Raw genomic sequence first — 24,480 nt, forward strand, 5'->3', positions numbered from 1 at the left:
AGCATCACCCCCTGAAGGCCTTTACCAACGTTCTCAGCAGCTCTCCCCCAGGCTTAGTTCACCCTGACCCTGTTACAAGGGTTTGGACTCTTCTTTTGTTTGTTTTTGATTGAGGTTCTCTCCTTTCATCTTTTGTATCTGTTTTATTTTCTCTGGGACTTCTTCCCAAATAATGTGATACACATCTCAGATAAACTTGGTACATGTCATTCCACTGTTGCTAAAGAAGGCAGGTGATGTCATCTCACTGGGGGAGTCAATGAGGAAGTTGCTGTCAGAACAGCTCACCTTGAATGCCAATAGGCAGAGCTTTGTTTTGGGTGGCGCTCTTCAGGAAGTCCAGAATGCTAATACATAAGACCCTTGGGATTTGTGAGGGATGTCACCTAAGATATTTCTACATTTTTGTACATTTCTGTATTCCCAGTACCCAACAGTGTGCCTGGAAACAGTTAAGCTTGAAATAAATATATCTGGGTTGAATTGAAGGATAACACCATAGCACTTCACAAATTAAGAAATTCAGATGGCCAACGGACTTCGGTTTTTATCCTTGCTTATAAACCCAAGGGTCAGAGAATTCAGAAAGAAGTGTCTTTTTTTTTAATTTTTTGAATGTTTATTTTTGAGAGAGAGAGAGAGAGAGAGCATGGGAGGGGCAGAGAGAGAGGGAGACACAGAACTTGAAGCAGGCTACAGGCTCTGAGCTGTTATCGCAGAGCCTGACATGGGGCTCAAACTCAGAAACTGAAATCATGACCTGAGCCGAAGTCGGATGCTTAACCAACTGAGCCACCCATGTGCCCCTAGAAATGTCTTATTTTAACCTGGAAAGTGGTGAAAATACCCACAAGAAAAATAACATCTAAGGTCAGTGAGATGCAAGGACATACGTTCTCTCGTACAGTTTAATGGTGTAAATTGATTTCAGTGTTGGGGGCAGTTTGGTGGTGTAGCAAAGCCTTTATGTGCATGTTCTTTTTTAACCATAGTAATTCTACTTCTGTGAATTTATTCTAAGGAAATAATTAGAAATGTACACAAAGATTTCTATTTTTCGTAGCAGGAAGTTGTGGGTAATCTGTATTTCAGTAGAGTTCTGGTTAAATAAATAGATAAGTTTTTCTGTAGCTGTTAAAATAATGAACTAGTCACAAAATATATTAAATACCACAAACTGCTATTGATTTAAAAAGGAAAAGAAAAAGTGTATGAATTAAAAGTATTGATTAATATTTTTTATTATAGAAAACTCTAGAAAGCTATCTTTGGGTGGTGGGTTTACTGTTTGATTTCTTTTCTTTTTTTAAAATATGTTTATTTATCTCTGAGAGAGAGAGAAACGGGGGGAGGGTGGGGCAGAGAGAGAGGGAGACACAGAATTCAAAGCAGGCTCCAGGCTCCAAGCCATCAGCACAAAGCCCGATGTGGGGCTCAGATTCCTGAACCTTGAGATCGTGACCTGAGCTAAAGTTGGATGCTTTATCAGCTGAGCCACCCAGGTGCCCCTGTGTGTGTGTGTGTGTGTGTGTGTGTGTGTGTGTGTGTGTGTTAATAATGAGCTTTTTACTACCTTTATAATCAGAAGTGAAAATTATTTTTTTTAAAAGGCTCCTGAGGGGCGCCTGGGTGGCGCAGTCGGTTAAGCGTCCGACTTCAGCCAGGTCACGATCTCGCGGTCCGTGAGTTCGAGCCCCGCGTCGGGCTCTGGGCTGATGGCTCAGAGCCTGGAGCCTGTTTCCGATTCTGTGTCTCCCTCTCTCTCTGCCCCTCCCCTGTTCATGCTCTGTCTCTCTCTCTGTCCCAAAAATAAATAAACGTTGAAAAAAAAAAAATAAATAAAAGGCTCCTGAGACAACTGATATTTAAAAGAGGAAGTCCAAGATACCTTCTGGCAATTCAATCTAAGAAGCTTAGTTATTGAAGAGCTACCTCAGTAAATCACAATTTACTGTTATGTCTAAACCTCATACAGAGATGCATTGAGAAATCAGAGAACCTTACCCAAAGTACTTCTGTATCTTTATAAAACTGCTGTTGAAAAATATCCATTATGTTGTGAACACTGATCTAAACCTCCATATAGGATTCCTTTTGACCATTTGTTATAAACTCCTTTTACTAGAGACTGAAAGGTATATAGCTTGTCACATGTCACTTTTGCTATTAGCTGCTGGAAATTTCAGAAATACCAGTTTTATGCCGAATTGTGACAATTACTAATATCCTGATATAGGTTTCTGGTGTGATTATCTGTCCTCTTTCTTTACAGTTTTGCCGTTTAAAAAACTTTAAAACTTGTTCCTGTCTAATCTGTCTCTTTATTATAAGCTGACTTCATTTCCTTCTCAGAAGTAAACAAAGTGTAACAAATGAAATACATTTAAAAAGTATGTCAGTGATGCTGTCATACATGCACCGAATGGCTAACATAACAAAGTCAAAAAGATGCCAAAGCTGGCAAGGCCGCCTAGCAGCCAGAGCTCCTGTGCTCCACTAGTGGAAGTGTAAACTGATACACCAGAAATGCACAAACATCAACCAGAAGACATGCATTTCATTGTTCATGTCTTAGCAACATGATTCTTAATAGCTCCAAACTGTACCCATTAATAAAAGGAATGCTCATAGTGGCACGTCCTTTCCTGTAATGGAGTATGTATGGCTGTGAGGAGGAGTGGTTACAGCTACGTGCAGCCTTAGGGGTGACTTTCACAAGCATGATGATGAACACAATAGCACACAGTGTGTGATTCCATTTATAGAAGTTATATGAACAGGCAAATGATTAGTGTTACTCGGGTAGGTTAGTGACTTGAAGGGGGCATATGGGGAGGGACTTCTGGGGGTGCTGTGGTGCTGTTATTTGATCGGAATGCTGTCCACACTGGTGTGTTCCATTTGTGACAGTTCATTGAGTTGTACACTTAGGGTATGCATACAGGTTTTCATAGGTATGTTACCTTTCAGTAAAAACTTAACAAGATATGTGATTAAAAATCAGAGCTCAGCAGGTTGGTGCCTGTTTAACCGCATTCTTTAGACTGTCCTTGCTTCTTTGACAGAATTTGATGTATTATTCTATTCCTGTTGTTTGGTGATTTCTAGGAAACCTTTGGCATTTGGAGACTTGAGTTCTGTGTTCTCCCTGTGTGGGGTGGTGGCTGTGGCTCTTCCCCAAGAGCTGCAGGTCCATGTGGGCATCTTCCCCTGGGCTTCCCCAGTTCTTTCTCATTGATAGAAGTCGTGTTCAGGGTGAAAATTACCCTGGTTGCTACTCCAACCTACTGGGAGAGAGAATCGTCACGAGGGCAGGCCCCAAGTATTCACATGCTACGTTTTTGGCAGAAGACGTCTGTCCTTAAGCAGACACCTAGATGGTTGATGCCCTTTTCCTGTCTTGCCTGCTGTGTGGGTTTTATCTTCCATCTGGTGTGGTTGTTGAGGCTGTGTACCCTTACTTTGAGAAGCTTGATTTCGCTCCTTTCGTTTTCATTCCCATACTCCGTGAACATCTGGTTCATTGATTTCCACTTACATTCATATCTGCTTGAAGTAGAGTGGCAGTCCTTCCATCTCTGCTTCTTCTATCAGCTGTTGTTCTGAGTACCTCTTGCCCACATCCCATTACCATGTTCAAGTCAAGACCACCCTGCAGGCCTTAAGGTATGTGGGAGATAGCGCTTATCTCTGGTGTTTTTTAAAAAGGTTTGTTCTATTGGCCATGCTCTGCATATGCAGCGGAGTGTAGACTTTAGACATGGTGCAGATTGCTTTTACTCACTTGCCTGTCATTTTCTCCTGAGCTTTGTGAACACCTCCACCCGCATCACATCAGCTCCCTGTGTCTTCAGGGCCAAGCTGGGCATTTTCCCCTCTAATTAAATACCTTCTGGTTGGTTCTTGAGCGACACTGCAGCCAGCTGTTTGCATTTCCTTCTTTTTCTTCCTAAGCCACAGCCTTTCACTGGGAGATGAGATGAAAACAACAGCTAATGTTCCCAAGTCCTTCAGTTTTCCATCCAGTGGACGCCCTCCAGTTTTCATGTGAATTGAGAGGTCTGGCAGCAGGCAGCACTTTGATAAGCACTGACTGGATTCTTGGATCACTCTTGATATGTTGTTCTAATAGGACATTACAAAAGTTCTTCCCCTCCAGATATTTCTGTGTATAATCTTTTATATTGGTTTTCAAGTGTTGGAAACCTGGGCTGTGAACCAGTTCCATTAGGTTTCTGGGAATACCACCTACCTGAGCAGCCTGTACCCCAATGTGCCCCCACCCCTGTGTGTTCCTGTGGCTTTCCTAGTCAAAGGGCTTGAAGGTTATCATAGAGTATGTGTTCTCTGCCAGAACATTAGCTCCTGGAGGCATTTTTCTGATTTTGTTTGTTAGTGTTTCCTGTCTGCACCATATTTGACATCGTATTTGCTTGCATATAGTCAGAATAGGTGCTCAACAAATGTTGAATGGATGAATGGAGAAACTGGACCAAAACTCTCTAGATTCTGATTATGGAGAAGTGGCCTAGGGCATAAAATGGATACTTGTTCCAAAGTCAGTTTGTGGTATTGCAGGGTGAGCCCAATCTCTGAAAGGACAAAGGCGGCTTTGTGAAGGCCAAAGGACCTTAACACACATGCCAGTGAATGGATTGATGGCTCTGAAGATTTCACAGTAAATGTCTAGAGCTTGAGTGTTTTCTGTTTATTTTCTTTTACTTATTTCCTTTTTAATTTCAAATATACATATTCACACTTAAAAGGAAACACAAAGACAAAACTCCCTAATTCCATAGAATGAGGTCCATGCAGTGGCTGTGGTCCTAATCATGGCACTGGCACAGGCACTGGCCAACTGATTGACAGAATCCCAGTGGGCCTGGCATCACTGGATCCATTGTTTGAGGTGGAGGGGCCAGGGCCATGTTCTCTGAACTTCCTGCATTCTTCTTGGGCTCACTTGAAGGAAAAGAAAGACTTTTCAAGCCCTTGGCACAAGTGAATGCCAGACTGAGCCGTGAGGCTGGTCGGGTCTCCAAGGAACTCAGCTGCTGCTAGTGAAGGCATCCTCCCAGAGATAAATGCTATGTGAACATGGTTTCCCTGGATCGGGAAGGACAGGGAAAGGTACAGCAGGAGCAAAGGAAGACTGGATTGAGTGCAGTACAGTTTTGAGTGTCCACCGTGCACCAGCTGTCAGCCCAGTGCTCGGGGCACAGCTGTGAAGCCACAATTTAGCACCGTCTTTGTTCCACCTCACCTTCCTCCTCTTCCTCCTTCCTTTGAACTCTTAGCTTAGAACTAAAGTGCATGTTTTATGTTTAGTTCTATTTATTGGATAATGCATTGTTTTCTAGTGTTAATGTTGAAAGTGAGTGAGTTTTATACTGTTCTGACAGTCTTTAAAACAGAATTTCCCTCCTTCAGTGGGGGTCCGTAGTTATTTCCTTCCTGAAGAGTTATAGTCTCCTGAAGGTGAAAAACTTACTTTCTTCACTGTTAACTCTAAACATATTTTGTGACTTTTTGCCTAACGTTAACACTTTTTCTTTCTCTTCTTGATTATGTCTTAAATCTGTTTTTTCAGCTAAGATACATATTGTACTTTTTTCTATTTGAATATTCTGTTCCCATTGATACCCCCATCAGTGCTCATAATTGCTACTTTCTCGTTAACATTGTTAATTGTTGGTTTTTGTTTGATGGCTTTACTGAAGTATAATTGACATACAGGGTAGTGCACATATTTAAAATACAAGATTTGATCCCTTTTAAAAAAATTTTTTTTAACGTTTTTATTTATTTTTGAGACAGAGAGAGACAGAGCATGAACGGGGGAGGGGCAGAGAGAGAGGGAGACACAGAATCGGAAGCAGGCTCCAGGCTCCGAGCCATCAGCCCAGAGCCCGACACGGGGCTCGAACTCACGGACTGCGAGATCGTGACCTGAGCTGAAGTCGGACGCCTAACTGACCTAGCCACCCAGGCGCCCCAGATTGGATCCCTTTTAACATACATACATACCTGGGAAAAAGTCACCATAATCAAGATAATATGCATACCCCCTCACTTCCTAAAAGTTTCCTCATGTCTCTTCCTCCTCTTACCTTCTGTCCCCTGGCCACCACTGATCTGTTTTCCTTACAGATTCATTTGTATTTTTTTAGAATTTTATATAAACACAATCTTACTTTTCATCCAGCATAATTATTTTGAGATTAATTGATGATGTTGGGTGTATCAGTTCATTCCTTTTTGTTGCTGGGTAATATTCTGGTATGTGGACACAGCAGAATTTCTTCATCCATTCACCCACTAATGGACACTTAGATTGTCTCCAGTTTAGGGCTCTTATAAATAAAGCTGCTGTGAACATCGGTGTATAAATCTCTGTATGGACGTGTGCTTTCATTTCTCTTGGATGAATTCCTAGGATCAGAGTGGCTGGGTCATATGGTAGGGGTATGTTTGTTTAAGAAACTGACAGACTTTTTCCAAAGTAGTTGTATTGTTTTACATTCTGCCAGCTGTGTATGAGAATGCCCCAGTTGCGTCATATCCTCATCAATACTTGGTATGGTTGTGTTTTTAATTTTGGCCATTCTAATAGGTGTATAGTGGTATTACATTGTGATTTTAATCTGCAGCGCTTTGAGAATGTCTTCTAGCTTACGTTCTTCTGGCAAGAAATATGCTGTCCGTATCTTTGACCCTGTGCTGGTGCTCCTCTCCTCCCCCTCTACCCCCGCTTTTAAGATGTTTCTCTTTTACTGATTTAAACAATTTGATTTTGGTGTTCCTTGGTGTACTTTTCTTCATGTTTTTCTTACTTAGGGTTCATTGAGTTCTTGGATTTGTGATTTCATAGTTTTCATTAAATTTGGAAAAATTTTGCTCATTACTTCTTCACATATTTTGTTTCGTCCTCTTGTTTACCACGCCCCTGAGAAATTCAAATATACATCTATTAGGCCATTTGAAGTCGTCTCGTACTTACTGGTGTTCTGTTTATTTTTTGCTCCAGTTCATTTAAAATCACTTCTCTTGTCATGTCTCCACATTCTCTCATCTCTGCAATGTCTATTCTGCTCTTGTTCCATTTCCAGGTTTCTCCCTCACATGTTCAGACTTTCCTCCAGCTTCTCACTGTCCTTATCTGCTAATTCTATATCATCTGTGATACCTGGGACAATTTTGATTGATCAGTTTTTTCCTCATTATGGTTCAATTTTTCTTGTTTTTTTACATGTTTAGTATTTTTCTTTTTCCTTTCTTTTTTTGAGTATAATTGACACAGTGTTACATGTGTGGTATTTTGTATTTAATGCCAGACATTATTGATGTTAGATTTTGTATTCTTATAAATAATCCTTGAGCTTTGTTCTGGGATGTTGTCAAGTTACTTGGAAATGGATTGATTTTTTTTTTTTTTTTTTAGGTCTTTTAAACTTCACTAAATAGGGCCAAAGCAGCATGAAATCTAAGGGTACTTTTTTTCTCACCACTGGGGTGAGAGCATTTGTGCCCCTTTGTGTGTTTTTTTCTGTCTGTGAGAGCAGGCACTATTACTGGCCCTCTGTGAGTGCCAGTGATCCATTTCAGAGATTTTTTCTCCCAGCGGAAGGTGGTTTACTCACACTCATGCCCTGATCAGTGTTCAGGTGGAGATGTGACAAGGACAGTCTTTGGCAGGTATCCAGGTCTCTCTCTTACAGCTCTCCTCTCTGTACTCTGTCCTTTGAATCGCAGCCGGTGGATTGTCTCCCTGGACTCCCAGCAGGTGTGTCCGTGATGCTCTGCTTGGGCTCCCTCCCTGCCGTGGCTTGGGGCAGCTGGAGGGTGTACCGCTCTTATCAGCCAGAGATTATTGTCCTTCATTACATCTGTCCAGGGTTTTAGGTTGTGTGTGTGTTTACTTACCTGTGTGTGTATGTGTGTATTTTAAATGTTTCAGGTAAGCAAGGTAAATGTCGTGTCTGTAACTCTGCTCTGAAGTAGATTTTTTTTTAATTGCTCAGATGATTTGAATTCCATGCATTAACACACTAGGGCTCATTGGCCCAGTGCAGTGCCCTGGGGTCTGGTGGTAAATCTGGCTGGTGACTGAGGTTGGAAGGGCTGCCTTCTGCCTGCCATTGGCATGTGCTGCCTGCATCCTCAGCTGTGTGAGGTGTACACTTGATAGGGGTGAGTCTACTCAGCATGAGAGCTGACACCTGTAGTTCCATTGTGCTTTTGGTTTCAGATTCATATTTGTATGTTTCACTTATTTTTTTAGAACATCCTACCTACTCACATTTTCGCATCTTTTAAGAATCTGTTTCTTTTAATGGAAAGCGTAGCTTTTTCTAATAAAGGGATTGACAGTGTTAATTTTCAAAATCAGGTTTAAAAGTAAAATGCTCTTGTGATTACAGAATGATTTGTCTGCCAGATTTATCATTAGTGCAAACCATTTAAAACTATTTTCAATGTTTGATAATTAAGATTTTCTTAAGTCTGTGCTCTTTAACATAAAAATGTACTGTTAAAATTTTAGAACATATGAGAAAGTATAAGGAAAGAGAACATTTAAAGTTAAAGCCTCATATCAAGACAGAACTATTATTAATAATCTGGTGTACGTCCTTTTAGATGCATATATCTTTTCAAATTATTTTCCTACTTTGCATTTTAGTGGAAGACTTATGACCCTGCATTTTCCCAATTGGAAATTTGGTTCCGATTCGTCTTTGTGGTGCTTACCTTCATTGTCACTGTAAGTCCTGTTTGCCCGACAGACCACGTCAGGATCCTAACAAGGGCAGAGTTACTTTATGAATGATGATTACGGACATATGACCCACACAGGAGATTTATCTGAACTCTGAGACGCTCCATCCAATGGGCCAACCTGATATTACCAAATATTCTGTATGTCTGCTAGGATGCTGCAGGGCAAAAAGAACGACGGAAGAACTTCCACGTAATAGTGATTACAGATTGCTGACATTTAAGTAAATGCTCATCAGAATGCAAAGACCATGTCATTTAACCTGTGTGCCATTTAACCTAACTTGTTTGAATCATCTTCTTTGCATGTAGGCAGATACAGCAGGGACATTCTTTGGTTTTTACATGTGGGAAATCGTATGAGACCTTTCAGTCTTTGGGCGTTTTCAGGAGGCAGGCCTCAGATGAGTGGGTTTGGAAGTGCAAGCTTCTGTCTCATTTGCGGTCTGAGTTCAGCATCCACAAGCACCCTGTGACTTTGGGGGAAATGCTTACCCTTAAAGCACAAGCGTTCCCCACAGAGGCCCCATCAGTGCTGATGAGAATTTAAAACCGGAGGAGGAGGGGGTGTGCCTTGGTACTTAGTGCCATCCAAAGGGTGGTGTTCTGCCCATCAGCTGCTTGCCGCTTGCTGATGCAGAGGGTGTGACATTCAAGAGATCTGTTGAGTCTTTGCGGTGGTGGCCACTCCAGTCGCCACCCAGGGATCACTTGGTGCTTTACAGTCTGACGGTACACAGCAGGACATAGGCTCGTGGGGGGTAGGCACGTGAGAAAAGTGCCAGATGGTGGTGACATGGGACCTGGGTGTGGATGGAGGGTGGGACATGGCCTCTGGAGTATAGTAGAATATGCAGAGAGCTGGGGATTGCATTGCGTTCCCGGCCATGCTCTGGGCTCCCCAAGTGAACTACTAAAGGAAAGTGGAGAAGTGCCATTTATATTTGGTCAGCAGAAATCTTTGCTGTTTCTTGAAGCATCTCTAATGTCTGAGTTGCTGCTGCCACACTCTGGGGCCCAAAGAGCTGGCACCCAGGGCACTATGTTCATAAACCAGAGACATGAGCCTGAGCCTAACAGACCAGGAGAAATGGCCCATTGGCCCAGGAAGCCCAGATTGCTCAGAAAATCATTGGCATATGTAGATTACAGAAAAACAAAACAAAAAACTCCAGGTCTTTTTATACAGATAGTGTAATGTGTTAAAGTACTTGAAAGAAACTTCTATGGCTCAATCAGTACACCTTCTTCAGGGACGTGTTTGAAAACATACACATCTAGTGACCATAGTTATTAGCCTCATTCTCTTGGTTTTTGTTCGGGGACCCCCCAGTGCCCTCCTTACAGGCTATAGTCATCCTCAGATGTTGCATGGCTGGGAGCGTGTGGCCTGTCCCCAGGGAGGTCCTCTGTGTGGCTCTGTGGGGCCGGCCTTATAGAAGTAGCCTGTCCGGGAAGGGGGAGGGTGGGTGCTCTTCCCTTTTGCAGAGGGGTTATGGCCGGTATATATTCTCTGTCCCCACCTGCCACTACGAGAACAGCTCGTGGCCATCTTACCCGTGGCCCCTTGGCAGACATTCACCATCTCCTCTCCGTTGGCACTGATGGTCTCAGCAGGCAGCGCAACAAGGGGTCAACTTCGAGGTTTGGCTGACCATCAATTTGGGACGGCTTACCACGATACTAAGCAAGGTATACGCAAAAACAGTAACTCAAGTGCCTCATTTGGTCTGCAGTGCCTGTTTGCCCATTCCCTCCGGAAGTTTTCCATGAGAGACTGGGGGATGGAGCAGAAGTGGATGTCCATTCTTTTGCCTCTGCTGCTGCTTTACAATGGTAGGTGCCCGTTTTTATTTTGGAGCTTTCAGCTCTAAGGCTTAAAGCTGGAAGGTGTCCTAGAGAGAGTCTGGCCCCAGAGTCTCTAGAAGAGCGTGGGAGCCTCTGAAGGAACAGGTAGCAGCATCCCCCAGAGTGCATGAGCGCTGTTGCACGGGGATGTGGCAGATGCCTGGCTGCTTTCACAAATAAGTGATCGCTTTGGTAGTTAAAACCTGGAAGGGCTACAGACACAGCCGTCTTGGAACTTGGCTGAAGGCGGCAAACACTGCCGTCTGTTCCTCTTCCCCTGCTTCAGAAAGCATTTGCTTCCAGAGCCGCAGCACTGGGATTCCCAGGCCTGTGGGGAGGAGCGGATGGCGGGAGCAGACGGCACTCTGTAATGATCACTGGAGCAATCTGTTCAGTGGCTCTCAGGTTTTTTGAAAAACAAAACAGCCTTTAGTTTACTACCTCCCTTTGGCTCTGCCTGAGGAGAAGGTGGTTGTGAGTTCTGCCCTCACAGAGGGGACCGGAAGCCCTGTGCCGGGTGGGGTGAGCCTGCCTTCATCAGGCCTTTCTGCCTGTTGCATTCCAGATCCGTTCTTCCCCCTCTCCTTTCTGGTGAACAGCTGGTTTCCAGGCATGCTGGACGATCTCTTTCAGTCTGTGTTCCTGTGTGCCTTGCTGCTCTTCTGGCTGTGCGTGTACCATGGGATACGGGTTCAGGTGAGCACCAGCCCTCAGCGCTGCCAGTCCAGACTCTGGCAATAGTCCTTGAGGTAAACTTCTCCTTGAGAATGTCTTCAGCCTCAGTCAGCAGAAGCTTGCATGCTATGTGGAAATGCTTTTATCTATGATCTAGTGTGGTCTGCTAGACGCTAATGGTTTGGTAGAATTACTAACTTATTTCTTACTTTTTTTGATTTTTAGGGAGAAAGGAAGTGTTTGACTTTCTATCTACCTAAATTCTTCATTGTTGGACTATTGTGGTTGGCTTCTGTTACACTAGGAATATGGCAGACGTGAGTAATTTTGTTATGTGTGAAACTTCAGGCATGAGAAGCATTTGACAAAAGGTGGAAAGATCCACAGTCTCACTATGTTTTGTGAACTCATCTGGAAAGGAATCTGTCACCAGGGTATCAAGACTGGATAGTGTGATTTGAACTGAGGATTCATTTTTGCTTGAATGTCACGTCAGGTAACACAGTCCTTATAGTCTAGTTTGGAAAATGAAAAAGTATGTGTCATTTTAGCTTGCCCCTTCAAAGTGGCAAAGACATTGTCTTTAGGAATGATGCTCAGAGGTCCTGGCTCATCCCTGCCCGCCAGAAGCTTTAGTTTCTCCTTGGGCTTACATCTGTAAACTCCCATCCCTGCACCAGCTCCCAAGGCTTGTTGATAGTAGTAGTTTTGTCCTGTAAACTGGGACCACTGTAGAAGCCTGATGTGGGCACAGCCTGATGCATCCAAGTAGGATTTTCTATAGAAATGAGTTCCATTTCAGGGGTATGATTTTGGCACTTGGCACGTCTGACTTCATGGCCCATGACAGCACTCAGCCCACCTCGTCTCCCTTCCCCGTCCCTGCCTGCCACCTCAGCTACCTAGTTTCATTTTAAAATGAGTTGCATGGTGGGGTGCCTAGGGGACTCTGTCGGTTAAGCGTCCGACTTCAGCTGAGGTCACGATCTTACATTTCATGAGTTTGAGCCCACATCAGGCTCTCTGCTCTCAGTGCAGAGCCAGCTTTGGATCCTCCGTCCCTATCTCTCTGCCCCCTTCCCTACTTGTGCACACTCTCGCTCTCAAACATAAGTAAACACTTAAAAAAAATGAGTTGCATGGAAGTTGGTATTTACTTTTATAACTTTCTTTGTGTACTCAACTATTCCCAGTGCCCACGAATGCCATTGAAAAGGTGCCTGAAAACAGTTTTTGGCCTTGCAAGAGAAATGGTATAGGGATTTCTTTGAAATGAAAAATACTGCAGCCTCATAGTACTAATGACTATGGGAAAACAATTAAGTTTAGTAGCACCAGATGCATTTTCATTGTGAAATTTAGGGTTTCTTATAAATTTAGGATTATTTTTAAAAATCTTTTACTGTTGGTTAGCAAGGAGTTTATGTTAAGTTTCTTAAAAAGCCAAGTGAAAGTATAAAATGGAAAGTACTAGTTATTAATCTATGATATTTTTTATAATATTGTATTTTCAGAGTTAATGAATTACACGATCCAATGTACCAATATCGAGTTGACACAGGAAATTTTCAGGTAAGAATTATTAATGATGCCTGGTGTTTTTTTTAAATGCCGTTTTTCAAAATTACTGAACTTCGTAACTTAAATTGTGTTAGGGACATGAGCTCATTGGCTGGCACTTTGGGGGAGAATGCAGAAGGTTCATGGGTGCAAAATTTGGAAAAAGGTATTTGAATAGTATAAAAAATAAGCTTTTAAAAACAAAGTTGTTGCTTCCATTGCTTGGTATGTGGTTGAGGCACAGAAGAGGTGTCAGATTTAAGAGCATTGTAGAACAATTAAGAAGACATTTTTGTTTGTTTAATTCTCTAAAATAGAGGAAGGTTTCCAGCTAATGAATGATGTGGCCAGGCCGGCTCTGTAGGCGTGCAACCCGGGCAGTCACAGGGCCCAGCACCCTGGGTGATGCTCTGCTCTTGCCAACCCAGAATTCTTTATACTTTCGAACAAGGGGTCCTGTGTTTTTATTTTACACAGAGGTTCACAAATGGCAGTCAGCCCTGAGTGCGGCTTTCCCTTGAGTCTCTAGGTTTATCTGCATCCCTCATGTCTTGCAGGACAGCCCCTGTCACACGCAGCTGGCTGCTCAGCCCGGGCTGGTGGGAGGCGGGGGGGGGCGGGGGGGGGGGGGGCGCCGCAGAGGGAGCCCTGGGAGGGGTCTAGGAGGGATGTTTCCAGCAGGGCAATCCCAGAGGCACAGAGTTGAATTCTGAGCTTGGTGACAGCCAGCATTTCTCTGATGCTTTGCACAGCTTCCTGTGAAGTGATAAAATCTGTGGCTCTTTATGGGAATGGCCTCTGAGAAAGAGGGAGGTTTAGTGAATGATGGTATCTTGAAAGATGTATAATGCGTGTTGAGACTACACATGTCATAGCAAACAGAATAAGCCCTGATTCTTAATCGAATTTCAGCAGGGAAGTGCCAGTAGCCTTTCCATTCCATTATTTAGAAGTTTGAGGAGTGTTGAAGGTCAGTCAATGAATGCCTTTTGAGCAGCATGCCATGATTCTTGCTCTCAAAGAATGTGTGACCTTGTGAGGGAGAAAAAGCTTAGAAATATGTACAGACCAGTATTGACAAGTGTGCAGTGTCCTTACATACAGTGGGCCCAAGTTACAAGTTACTTGTGTTTAGTCCTTTTTCTTTGTCTTTTATTTAGCCTTATAATGCTTTAATAAGTTTTTTGTGGGGAGGGGCTGCACCTGGAGTGGAGAGTAGGGGAGGCATTCTGGGCCAGGGAAGGGAGGAATTGTTCCAGACTTTGTATGGGGCCACAGGGGGAGGAGGCCATGCAGGAGACCTGAGTCAGGGCAGACTCAATGGGGGCTGTGCTCGAGAAGGGCACCCGCACCCTAGGAAGGCTTGAGGCCCTGTGTATGAGGGGCTGGGCTTCAGAGAAGCCTTTTCTCCCTGAGGGCAGGGCACTAAAGGAAGGGACAGGGAGGAGCGGCTTTGACACATTCTCATGAAGATTCTACAGACCCCAGTGATGGATCACATACTGGGCTGTAGGTTGAGCATAATTCCCCAGATTTAGATGAAATAATATAAATTCATGCTAATCTGTTATTGGAGCTTTTGTCTGGTCCAGTCCCCTCATTTTTCATATGAGGAAACTGAGGGCGGTGAAAGGTCTTGCCTGAGGTCACTTGGGGCCAGTACCTGGGCCAGTGTGCCCAGCTCCCTGGATGGCCTTCGGGGTAAAACCTGTGTCCTGGGGGCAGCATCCCAGCCCGTTTCCCTCTGTAAAAGGGGGCAATGCTGCAGTCTTAAAGAGTTGTTGTGTGGGTTGAATTGACCAGGAATTCAAAGCACGTGGCCAGCACTTAGAAGGACTTGAGCAAGGCAGCTGTCACCTGTCCCCTTCTCAATCAGTGACCTACGTCTGTTACTAGAGAAAACACTGGAAACCAGAGACTTCTAGGAAGCTGAAAAAAGCTGAAGACCCAGCACTGGTGTATTGAGCACCTGCTACGTCCCAGGCCCTGTGCTAGGAGCTTTCCATGTGTCATGGAAGGAGCTTGGATTCTCGCTCATCTGATGAACGAGGGCTGGGGATGCCCACCCAGGTGAGCCACCCGTGCTCACAGATAGGGTGAGAGGCTGGGTCTGGATAAGGAAGTCACAGTGGTGGGAACACATCCTTGTTCTGTGTTACGGAGTGACCTTCAGGATTCTAGGCTCCTTTTAAAAATGTTTGGTTTTCCTGCTTGTGGTGGTATTGGAAAGAGGAGCAGCACTGAGCCCCTGTTCTTATTCGATTGCCCATCTTGTGTCGTTCTAGGGAATGAAAATTTTCTTCATGGTGGTGGCAGCTGTGTATATTTTATACCTTTTGTTCTTGATAGTGCGGGCCTGTTCCGAGCTACGTCACATGCCTTATGTAGGTAAGTGCCACATCACAAATTGCCCAGGGCAAGGTGAGCCAGGAGTTGACCTCACATGGTGGGAGGAGTGGCCGGAGTCCACCCAGCAGGAGGCCTGACCTGGATGGGGACCCATCGCATTCCCTCAGGCTAGAGACCAGTGTCTTTGGTCCCTGGGGAGGTCTGGTATCAGGGCTGACTGGGTAACTGTGAGCCTTTTGGACAGTGCCTTAGGCCAGCACTGAAGGGAGGCCTGTGGGGTAGAAGCCACCTGGGGCCCTGGGTGCCATGGTGGCTTTGGAGCTGCCTGGATCCTTCCAGAATCATATCATACCTATATAGAGGAGGTGGCCATTGTGGTTTTCCTGGTCCTGAATCCGGGCAACTCACCTGATCTCATAGGATCCTTTCCTTCAATCCGTCACAACCAAATAATAATGGCCATGGTCTCTCTGGGAGGTGGGATAGCATTTCTTCTGGGCTTCAGGTACACACAGGCTTAAAGTCCAGACAGAGGAGGGGTTTTGTTCAGGAGGCTTTGTTTATTTTTGTTTTTATTTTTAAGGTCTCTGAGCTGAAAATGGAATTTACTTCCAATGTGGTTTAACGGGGTTTTTATTTCTTTTTCAGATCTCAGGTTAAAATTTTTGACTGCATTGACTTTTGTAGTACTTGTCATTAGGTAAGAAGACTGTATTTTTTTGGAAGAAACAAAACCGTGAATTTTATTTTCCTACCATGAATATCTTTCTCCCCCTTTTACAAAGTTAACTTTAGGGCATTTCTAGCCAAACATATTCACTGGGTCAGAGAGCCTCTTGCCCAGGGCAGGCGCTGAGTGGGCACAGTGGTGGAGCGAGTACAGTTGTGTTGAATGTGCCCTGGGGAATGAAGAACGTTGACTTGAACCCAGCCGGTCCAGTGCTGGGGGAGCTCACTACTTGCTCTGATGTCAGCATGTAGGTGGATCAGCCACAGAGCAACTCAGGTTAAAGAATTAGAACACCACGCATGTACTTGGCACCTGGCATCCTTTTGGTGCTCTAAGTAGAGGACTAAGTACCATAGGTGTCCTTGAACCCCACGTGGTGGCCCCGACAGGAAGGGATGCTGTACCTGGAGACTACGAAGGCCCAGGTGACCCAGTTGTCCCTGTGAATCAATGCCAGATCATTGTTCGGTCGTTTGTGGTTTGTCTCTTTCTGCTAAAGTCAAAATCCAGAGGGAAAGAAATCTAGTTACCTGCTTTTCTCTCTTGGTTGTTTGGGTGGCGAATAAACGGCAGCCAGCCCTCTTCTCTGGCCCGAGCCACACTGGGCTCTGAGAGGCCAGCTTTGCAAGGAGGCGCTGAGGTCCCCGGCTGCTTGAGCAGGCAGACTCCTGTGGGCACCTGCGTCCCTTCCCTTTCCCAGGTTGTGCACATCACTCATCACGCTGCGTGAACTCAGCGTGGGCTTCCAAGTGAGATCCTTCAGAATTTGCGTTTGCCTGAAAACAGCAGTGCCCGTATCACGCAGGCGGGCCCTCTTCATCTCTTGGTGCGTGTGTTGTCTCCCACCTCTCCCATGCCTCCTCTCACACACTCCGTCTCTCACACACGCGCTCTCTCACACACCCTCACGTCCTTCAACACCTACCCATACTCCTCACACACCTCTCACACAGTCACACACTCTCACACACTGTCTCTCACACACTCTCACCCTCTCACACACACACCCTCGCCGCCCCCCCCAATCCTTACCCTCCTGCTACCCAGTCCACAGGTCAGGAGTGGGATACTTGTAGTGCCCTCCGAGGAGTCTTAGAAGTTGTTATGCCCTCATGGTCTTTCTTCATACAGGTTCAAGGGGATTCGTTTATTTGCCCAGCAGACCTGTACCGAGTGTCTGCTCCCTGGGCGGCAGGCAGACATGTTCCTCCCGATGGTGGTGGTTCTACTCCAGGGGAGGAAGACGGTGACAAGTAAATAGCAGTCCCGTCGTGAAAACAGATGCGATGATGGCAGGAGAGGCTGTGCTGCAGGTGGGGAGGGGAGAGAACGTCTCTCTGAGGAGGTGACGGAGGCCTGACGATGAGCCCTGGAAATACATGGGCGCTGGGGACAGCAGGTGGCTTGGGGAGGAGAAGGAGAGGAGACATCGCAAGAGGGGAGGCCGGCAGGGAGAGAGGCCACCGGAGAGGTCAGGGCAGGGTCCGCAGGCCGCCATGAGGAGTCCCAGTTTGTTCTCGGCGATGGGAACCCTTTGGAAGGGTCGAAGCCCAGAGGTGAAGGCTTAGATTGTCAGCGATCAGTCAGGCTCCCTGTGGAGGACGGGCCGCGCGGGGAGGGGAGACGTGCGCAGGGGAGCGGGTTCGGAGGCTGCGGAGCTCCGTGTCAGGACCCTCGGTGGTGGCGCGCGGCCGAAGGGGGGTGTGGGGTGTGGGGTGTGCGCACAGGGGTGCGGCGCCGCCTCACCGTGAGAACCCCGCGCGGAGGAGGGGCGCGTGCCGAGGAGCCGCGGGCTCCCCTCCGGGCGCTGTCGTCTGCTGTGGGGACCCGTCCGGGAAGCGTCCTCGAAGGCGGCTCGAGAAGGGAAGGAGGACGCGGCGGGCGCTTCCGGCCCCTGAGGCGAGGCTGCGACGCGGCCTGTGTCAACTTTAGCCGCTTCTACCCCAGCCAAGGCAGGGTTGGTGTGCGCGTGCGCGTGTTCGGGCGCGTGTGGGCGCGTGCGTGCGCGCGCACTCGGGGCGTGCAGACCTTGTAGCGAATGGACGGTGTGAATGGGGTGAGTGGAAGGCGCTCTGGGAAGCTAGTGCCACTTCCTCGTGTATTTTTACTTACTGTCCCTACCCCCTTTTTTCCAGCATCGTCATCCTTTATTTAAGGTTTGGAGCGCAAGTATTACAAGACAATTTTGTAGCTGAACTGTCAACTCACTACCAGAATTATATCCTTTCAAGGGGAGGCGGCCGCCGGCCTTCAGGAACACGCTCAGCGTGGAGTGGTTAGCGTCTTAGGTCTGCAAACGTGAAGAAGAGGCGGGCCCCTGCGCTGTGGTGCCCTGTGTGCTGCGGCCCGGCCACCGCCCTCCCCTGCCCTCCCTTGCCCTCCCCTGCCCTCCCTTGCCCTCCCCTGCGGGCAGCGGCCCAGGCCCAGCAGGGCCAAGCTGTCCCAAGGGACTCCCGCTCCCCAGCTGCTCTCCCCGCCACCCTGCTCTCCTGTCCGCCTGCTGGGGATTCTTTAGGAACCCAGACTCCATCCAGAGCCTCGCCTCAACCCCGGTGCCCGCTTCTGCCCGCAGAGCACCGAGGGAGACTGAGCCTGATGGGAGAGTCCTCTGTCCCCATCACTGGGGTGTGTCCTGCTGCAGTGTCCACAGGTGGTGGAGATTAGGGCGGTTTAAGCCTGTGTCCCCAGAAAGGGCTCAGAAGTCCCGGCTCCCAATGTGCCTGGGGCCAGTGGGGTGAGCTCCTGAGCTCCGAGCTAAACCTTTGGCTGTCTGGCAGCTTAAGTGTTCTTGCCGCACCCTCCCCTCCCTTTCTGTGATGGCATCCATCAGGGGGCGCTTTGGAGTTTTCATCCCTTATATCTCAGGTTCTTCCCCTGGGCCTTTGTACATCCTTAGAGTTCATGCAGGATTTGTCAAACTTCAGTGACTGAATTTCACACTAAACTTTTATCAGAGGAGTCCGTAATGCAGAGAAGGCGAAGAGAAACTGGTTCGAGAAACTGTTTCCCGTTCTTCCTTTCAGTCTTGGTTTACCCATATGCACGCGTGGCCTTCCTGCCCTTTGGTCCTGCCACCTCCAGAGGTTTCCATGGAAAGAAGACAGACGGTGCACCTGTTGTTCACAGGTGACCTTGAAAGGTTATTGTAACGTCCAGCTGTGGGCTTGCCCTGTGGCCTCCTGCCGTCTGGGCTGTGCAGCACTGAGGTACTCACTGCTGGTTAGCAGTAGCAAGGACTGCGGGTGGTTGGATGGAGGCAGCCAGACTGAAAGCAAAGACGCCAACTGAATACGCAGTGTTCGGGGCTGCTTATTTCCCTTAACCGGTATCACCAGCTGAATTCTTATCTTTCTATGGCTTGTTGAACTTTTACCTCTACACTTTGGCCTTCGTGTATTCTCCATCGAAGAACGCCCTGTATGGTAAGCCTCTCCTGGGGCCAGGACGCTGGCCAGATAGCTTCACAGAAGTTCAGGACCCACCTCCCGGGTCCCCTGTTAGTGCTGGGCACTGGGTCTCTTTTATTTATTCATTCATTCATTCATTCATTCATTCATTCATTCTGTATATTTATTTTTTATAATTTAATCCAAGTTAGTTAGCACATGGTGCAACAATGATTTCAGGAGTAGATTCCTTAAGCCCCTTACCCATTTGGCCTATCCCCCGCCAAACCCCTCCAGCAACCCTCTATTTGTTCTCTATGTTTAATAGTCTCTTATGTTTTATCCCCCTCCCTGTTTTATATTATTTATGCTTCCCTTCCCTTATGTTCATCTGTTTTGTATCTTAAAGTCCTCGCATGAGTGAAACTGTATGATATTGGTCTTTATCTGACTGACTTATTTCGCTTAGCATAATACTCTCTAGTTCCATCCACATAGTTGCAAATGGCAAGATTTCATTCTTTTTGTTTGCTGAGTAATACTGCATTGTATATATATACCACATCTTCTTCATTCATCCATCGATGGACATTTGGGCTCTTTCCATACTTTGACTATTATTGATAGTGTTGCTGTAAACATTGGGATGGGCACCATGACTGTTTGGCAGAGAGAGACACGAGGTCAGTTGCAGCGTGAGCTCTGAGGCATTAGAACATGGTATGTGCTGTGTTATTACATAGTTAGTGGGTCTTAGCACATATGAAGTCAAGTCTGTTGGAGACCAGTGCCATGGCCATTCAAGGAAAGCCAAGGTGCCAGCTCCCCCGCCCCACCCCCCAAAGAAGAACTAAACTCTCACACAGGCAATGAGAAGGATGAGAACCTTCTGGAATGTGGGCAGGGAGATAGCCTTTCGGGACCACCACCTGACTTTCATGTTGTGTGAGCTCTCAAAGCGCCTTCATGAAAATGTCTTGTTTGAGCCTCACGGCATCTTTATGATGAAGATGCAGTTACTCCCATTTGAGGTGAAGAAACCAGACAGAGGCTGGCTTCCCAAGGGCGGGAGGGAGGGCAGGCACCTCTGGTCTCCTGGGCATTTTCCGCCCCTGCTACCTGTGCGGACTTGGGAGAAAGTGGCCGGGTTGCAGCTCCTGTCCGAGGGCTCCCCTGGTGCCTCTTTTCTCCACCAGTCGGTCTGCCCGGTGGCGATGCTGCCCCTGGCTTGTACATGAGAAAGCACGCTGGGGAGGCGAGATTTGTTCAGGTCACATAGATAATAAATGTTGGAAGCTGGGATTTAAATCCAGCCCTTTCTACTCCTGTCCTTTTTCTGTAGCATCCTGCCTCTCTAGGCTCATGCATGAAAATGCTCTTTGTTGGTTTTCAGAGTCCCAACTGAAAGACAACCCTGCATTCTCCATGCTGAATGACTCCGACGATGATGTGATCTATGGGTAAGTCACTGCCTCTCTGAAGGCTGTGCTATAGCGAGCACTCGGCCTGCGTGTACGGAACAGGTGTTAACAATCCTAAAATGATTTTCAAGGCATTATGACCTTTCTTTTACCTGGGAGTGTCATGTGATTCCATGGTTTTCTGTTTTCACATTGTTCTGACTAGATGGAGTGGCATTCCTTTTTTTGAACACTTACCACGAGTGGTGACCACAGGAGGAACAGTTCGTTCTGGCGTTGAGCCCTGGTGCTTGATTGGGGGGGGGGGGGGAGGAGCAGGTGGGGGCAGTTGGCTATAGAAATGGGGAGCACAGAGCTATGAATGTGTTCTTGCTAGAATGGCATGTCAGTGTGGAAGAGGAGAATAAATGAGGAGCTGTCAAAAGCCGAGTGGCTTCAAAGGTCTCTTTTGTGACAGGAGTGACTATGAAGAGATGCCTCTGCAGAACGGCCAGGCCATCCGGGCGCAGTACAAGGAGGGGTCTGAGAGTGACTGAGCCTCGGGCTGTCCTGCAGCACCGCTTCCTGGCCCTCCGTGCTCCTGCTGGTGTTCAGGCTTGTGTCGTGAGCAGAGGTTTCCCGGTCCTTACTGGTTTACATATTTTTGAAAGGAAAACCAAAACCAAGGATAAATTTAAACATTGGGTCAAATTTATTGTTAGAGTGGCTACATTTGTTTGGGAAGAGAGGTGCTGATGAAAAATGTAAACAGGCAAATCCTTTTTCAAGGGTTTCAGATGAGAAAGGATTTGTTTTTAGTGGTGAGGAGGAAATTACTCCTGTTTTTAGTAGGTTTTTTTTTTTTTAAATAATTTGCTAACTCCAAGTCCACGGAAAGCCCTTATGAATGAAGTTGTCAGCATGGTGACGTTCTCTCTCTCTTCCTTTTTTCTCTGCCCTGTACCAGTTTCGACCCTTTAAACTCTAAGGGAAGCCTATTTTTGTGCCTGTCTCATGAGGGCAGCCTGAGTGGCCAGCGCTCTGGATAACCACGCATGTTCAGTGACTCGTAACTTGTCTGTTGTGTGAAATTTGTGTCATGTCTCACTAGAGAAATGGTGGGCGAGCCGGTTCTAGCCCTTCACTGCCCACCCCCCACCCTGCCCCCGGGGGCGGAACTGGCATTGTGGGCTTCTGAGGAGGACTGGGTGAGCTTCATAAGGAAAGGGTAAGAAAATTGACAAGTGCCAGCTCTTGTTGGGAGAGGTCTTGCTACCATACAGTTTTCCAAGAGCCTGTGTACACACATGTGTGCATGTGAGGGTTACATGTATGAATGTGAATGGATGTTGCTGTGATTGGGGTGGGGAAGAGGGTATCCATTACAGTTCCCATGAGCTGTAGTTTCTACAACTCCATTAAAGATGACACCCTGTGGAACCTTATTTTTTTCATAAAAGCTAAACAAAGGATCGATAAAATATTATAGTTTCTTTACTGAAAAAAGGTTTTTCAGTTCCTCATTTGGAAGCTAAATGAAAGAAAGTAAAACATTTTTGATGACTTGTGGAAGGAAGCACATCTTTGGGTAGAAGGTCACTTGATGGGAATCATGCCCCACCCTCTCGGCCTCATACAGTGGCCTGGGAAGATGATGCCTTGCTCTGGAAAAGAAAAGTTGTCTGAATCTGTGGCATCACAGAAGGCCCTGGAGAGTTGCCAGTTCCTTTTTGTCAGAGACTAAGTGTAGAAGTCTGGTATAGATACCTCCTTTGCTTTTCCTTTGACACGCACAATAATGTCTGTCTTGAACTGTTGACATACGATCATTGCTAACATCCTGATTGATGGCATGGCACAGGATAGGATTGTTCGGCTCTGCAAACAGTACCTACATTTTCTTCATCTATGCATTAACTCTTAGATTACCAAGCTAAAAATCGGATTTCACTTTAGACAATGCTGGAACCTTTTAGAGGTTCATGAGAGACTATTCATTATGACTTTACCTCTTTGTGTTTAATTTAAACTTTAGTGATAACGTACCTTTAATATGGATTCCACTTAAATTTGTTTTTAAAACCCTGTAAATATGAAAGTTTGAATTAAAACAACTGTATTATTGCAAGGGTAATTCGAGTTTACATGGTTTTTACATTTTCAATGGTGTGATTTCTTTTTTTTTTTTTTATTGTATTCAGTGGTATTGGAAAAACTTTTCTGTTACCAAATTTTTCTTCTACTAACTATAAATAATTTTATGTAAATTGATGAAAACTTACTTGGACTGATTAATGTATTCTAGTATGTGATATAGTTTACAGGTTTTAATCATTATAAAATAACTGTCCATAATTTGGAATGCTGTTATTTATCAGTAAACTACTTGAGGCATTTAGCCATACACGTTAGAACTTTTTAAACCTTGTCTTTGTCCTGTAGTATAATTATAAACTGGTGACTGATATCTTCATACTTGAGTCTTCATGGTATCAAGTCAATGAAATGAAAATATGGGAGTATTTATTTACTTTTTATAACTAAGTTGGAGACAAAAAAGGTATAAAAGTAAGTACTTAAAGGGAAAATGGTTCTTTGTTAAATCGTGCATTTTGGATCTCTGGTGCATCACATGTATCAACAAATTACACACTCCATGTAAAAATTTGCTTAAAGTATATAGCATTTAGCATGTATTATATATGCCGTAGATATTAGGTTCAAACACTAAAGTCTGCCGGAAACTTTCGGCAGTAGCAAGAAGAAAACTTTTTTTTTCTTTGGAGAGTATCAAAGTTTTGCAAACTTAAATTATAAATTCAGAGGGCTGACTTCAGTTCTTGCATGGTAATGGCTTGTATAACATCATCTTTGGGATAATTTTTTATACTGGTCCAGTCTAGGGGAATCTGGAAGGTGCCTGTCGGTATTTCAGTTTCCCTAGGGAGAGCATCATTATCCATGTGGGTAATAGGTCTGCTTGATTTATTATTAAATCATTACAGCAGTGAAGTGATGCAGTTTTCTCTCTCTTAAGCCCCATTTGAAAGGCTAGAGAAGGGGATATATAAAATATATTCAAGGTTTGTAAGATTGTTCCTGTACATAATTACAGATTGCAATAAAAGTTAAGATACACTATGTAAACCCAGCCCACTAAATGGGCAGGTCACAAGACAAATGTCACCAGCCTCAAGTATTTCCTGAACTATTTACTGAAGGTACAGTTGTTAAATGGGTTACCGTGTGGTCAGTGACTTGTTTCCTGGAATCCTTCTCACAGGGTAAACCACGGGAGCTCATAGACAGGATGACAAGAGATAGCTAGTACATACTTAAGTCACTAAAGAATATTTATGTATTTTGAGGATTTTAGAAACCAGTTGCCTTAGAGGTTAGACTTTTGGAAAAAAAAGATGTTAATCTTTTCCCCAGGCCAAAGGGAAGTCGCTTTCGTCTGTGACATCTTGTTATCCTGTTCATGTTGACCTGACAGGTTTTAGATATACTGGTAACTATAATACCACACAATGAAACACAGAATTTTCTGCTACTGAAAACTGCCTTTTTACAAAAAGCCTGTAAATATTTGTAAAATAAAAACAACTTTAAGCTCAGAAGAACGAACTATGTATTAGGTCTTGGAACTGTGTCAGTGAGCACAGTAACACCTGATCACAGAATGATCATTGTAATCAATCAAAAGTGAATAAATGTTTGTTTATGGCAAACTTACACTTTGGAAATGGCTTCATTC

General features: G+C 45.5%; 1 protein-coding gene across 2 annotated transcripts in view; it reads left to right on the forward strand.

Moving 5' to 3' along the window:
• The window catches only part of TMEM181 (transmembrane protein 181), a 74,696-nt gene extending 50,238 nt beyond the window's left edge, over positions 1-24,458 (forward strand). For both annotated transcript variants that reach the window (XM_030316709.1, XM_032593270.1), the window contains exons 7-17: positions 8,681-8,761; positions 10,512-10,611; positions 11,189-11,319; positions 11,524-11,615; positions 12,813-12,870; positions 15,144-15,246; positions 15,856-15,907; positions 18,073-18,155; positions 19,270-19,359; positions 20,717-20,783; positions 21,202-24,458. In XM_030316709.1, coding sequence (XP_030172569.1) covers positions 8,681-8,761; positions 10,512-10,611; positions 11,189-11,319; positions 11,524-11,615; positions 12,813-12,870; positions 15,144-15,246; positions 15,856-15,907; positions 18,073-18,155; positions 19,270-19,359; positions 20,717-20,783; positions 21,202-21,280 — 936 coding nt within the window. In that variant the 3' untranslated portion in view covers positions 21,281-24,458. The remainder of the gene's footprint in view (positions 1-8,680; positions 8,762-10,511; positions 10,612-11,188; positions 11,320-11,523; positions 11,616-12,812; positions 12,871-15,143; positions 15,247-15,855; positions 15,908-18,072; positions 18,156-19,269; positions 19,360-20,716; positions 20,784-21,201) is intronic.
• The last annotated feature ends 22 nt before the right edge of the window (positions 24,459-24,480 follow it).

Source organism: Lynx canadensis, chromosome B2 (genome assembly GCF_007474595.2).
Source record: "Lynx canadensis isolate LIC74 chromosome B2, mLynCan4.pri.v2, whole genome shotgun sequence".
Classification (NCBI taxonomy): Eukaryota; Metazoa; Chordata; class Mammalia; order Carnivora; family Felidae; genus Lynx; species Lynx canadensis.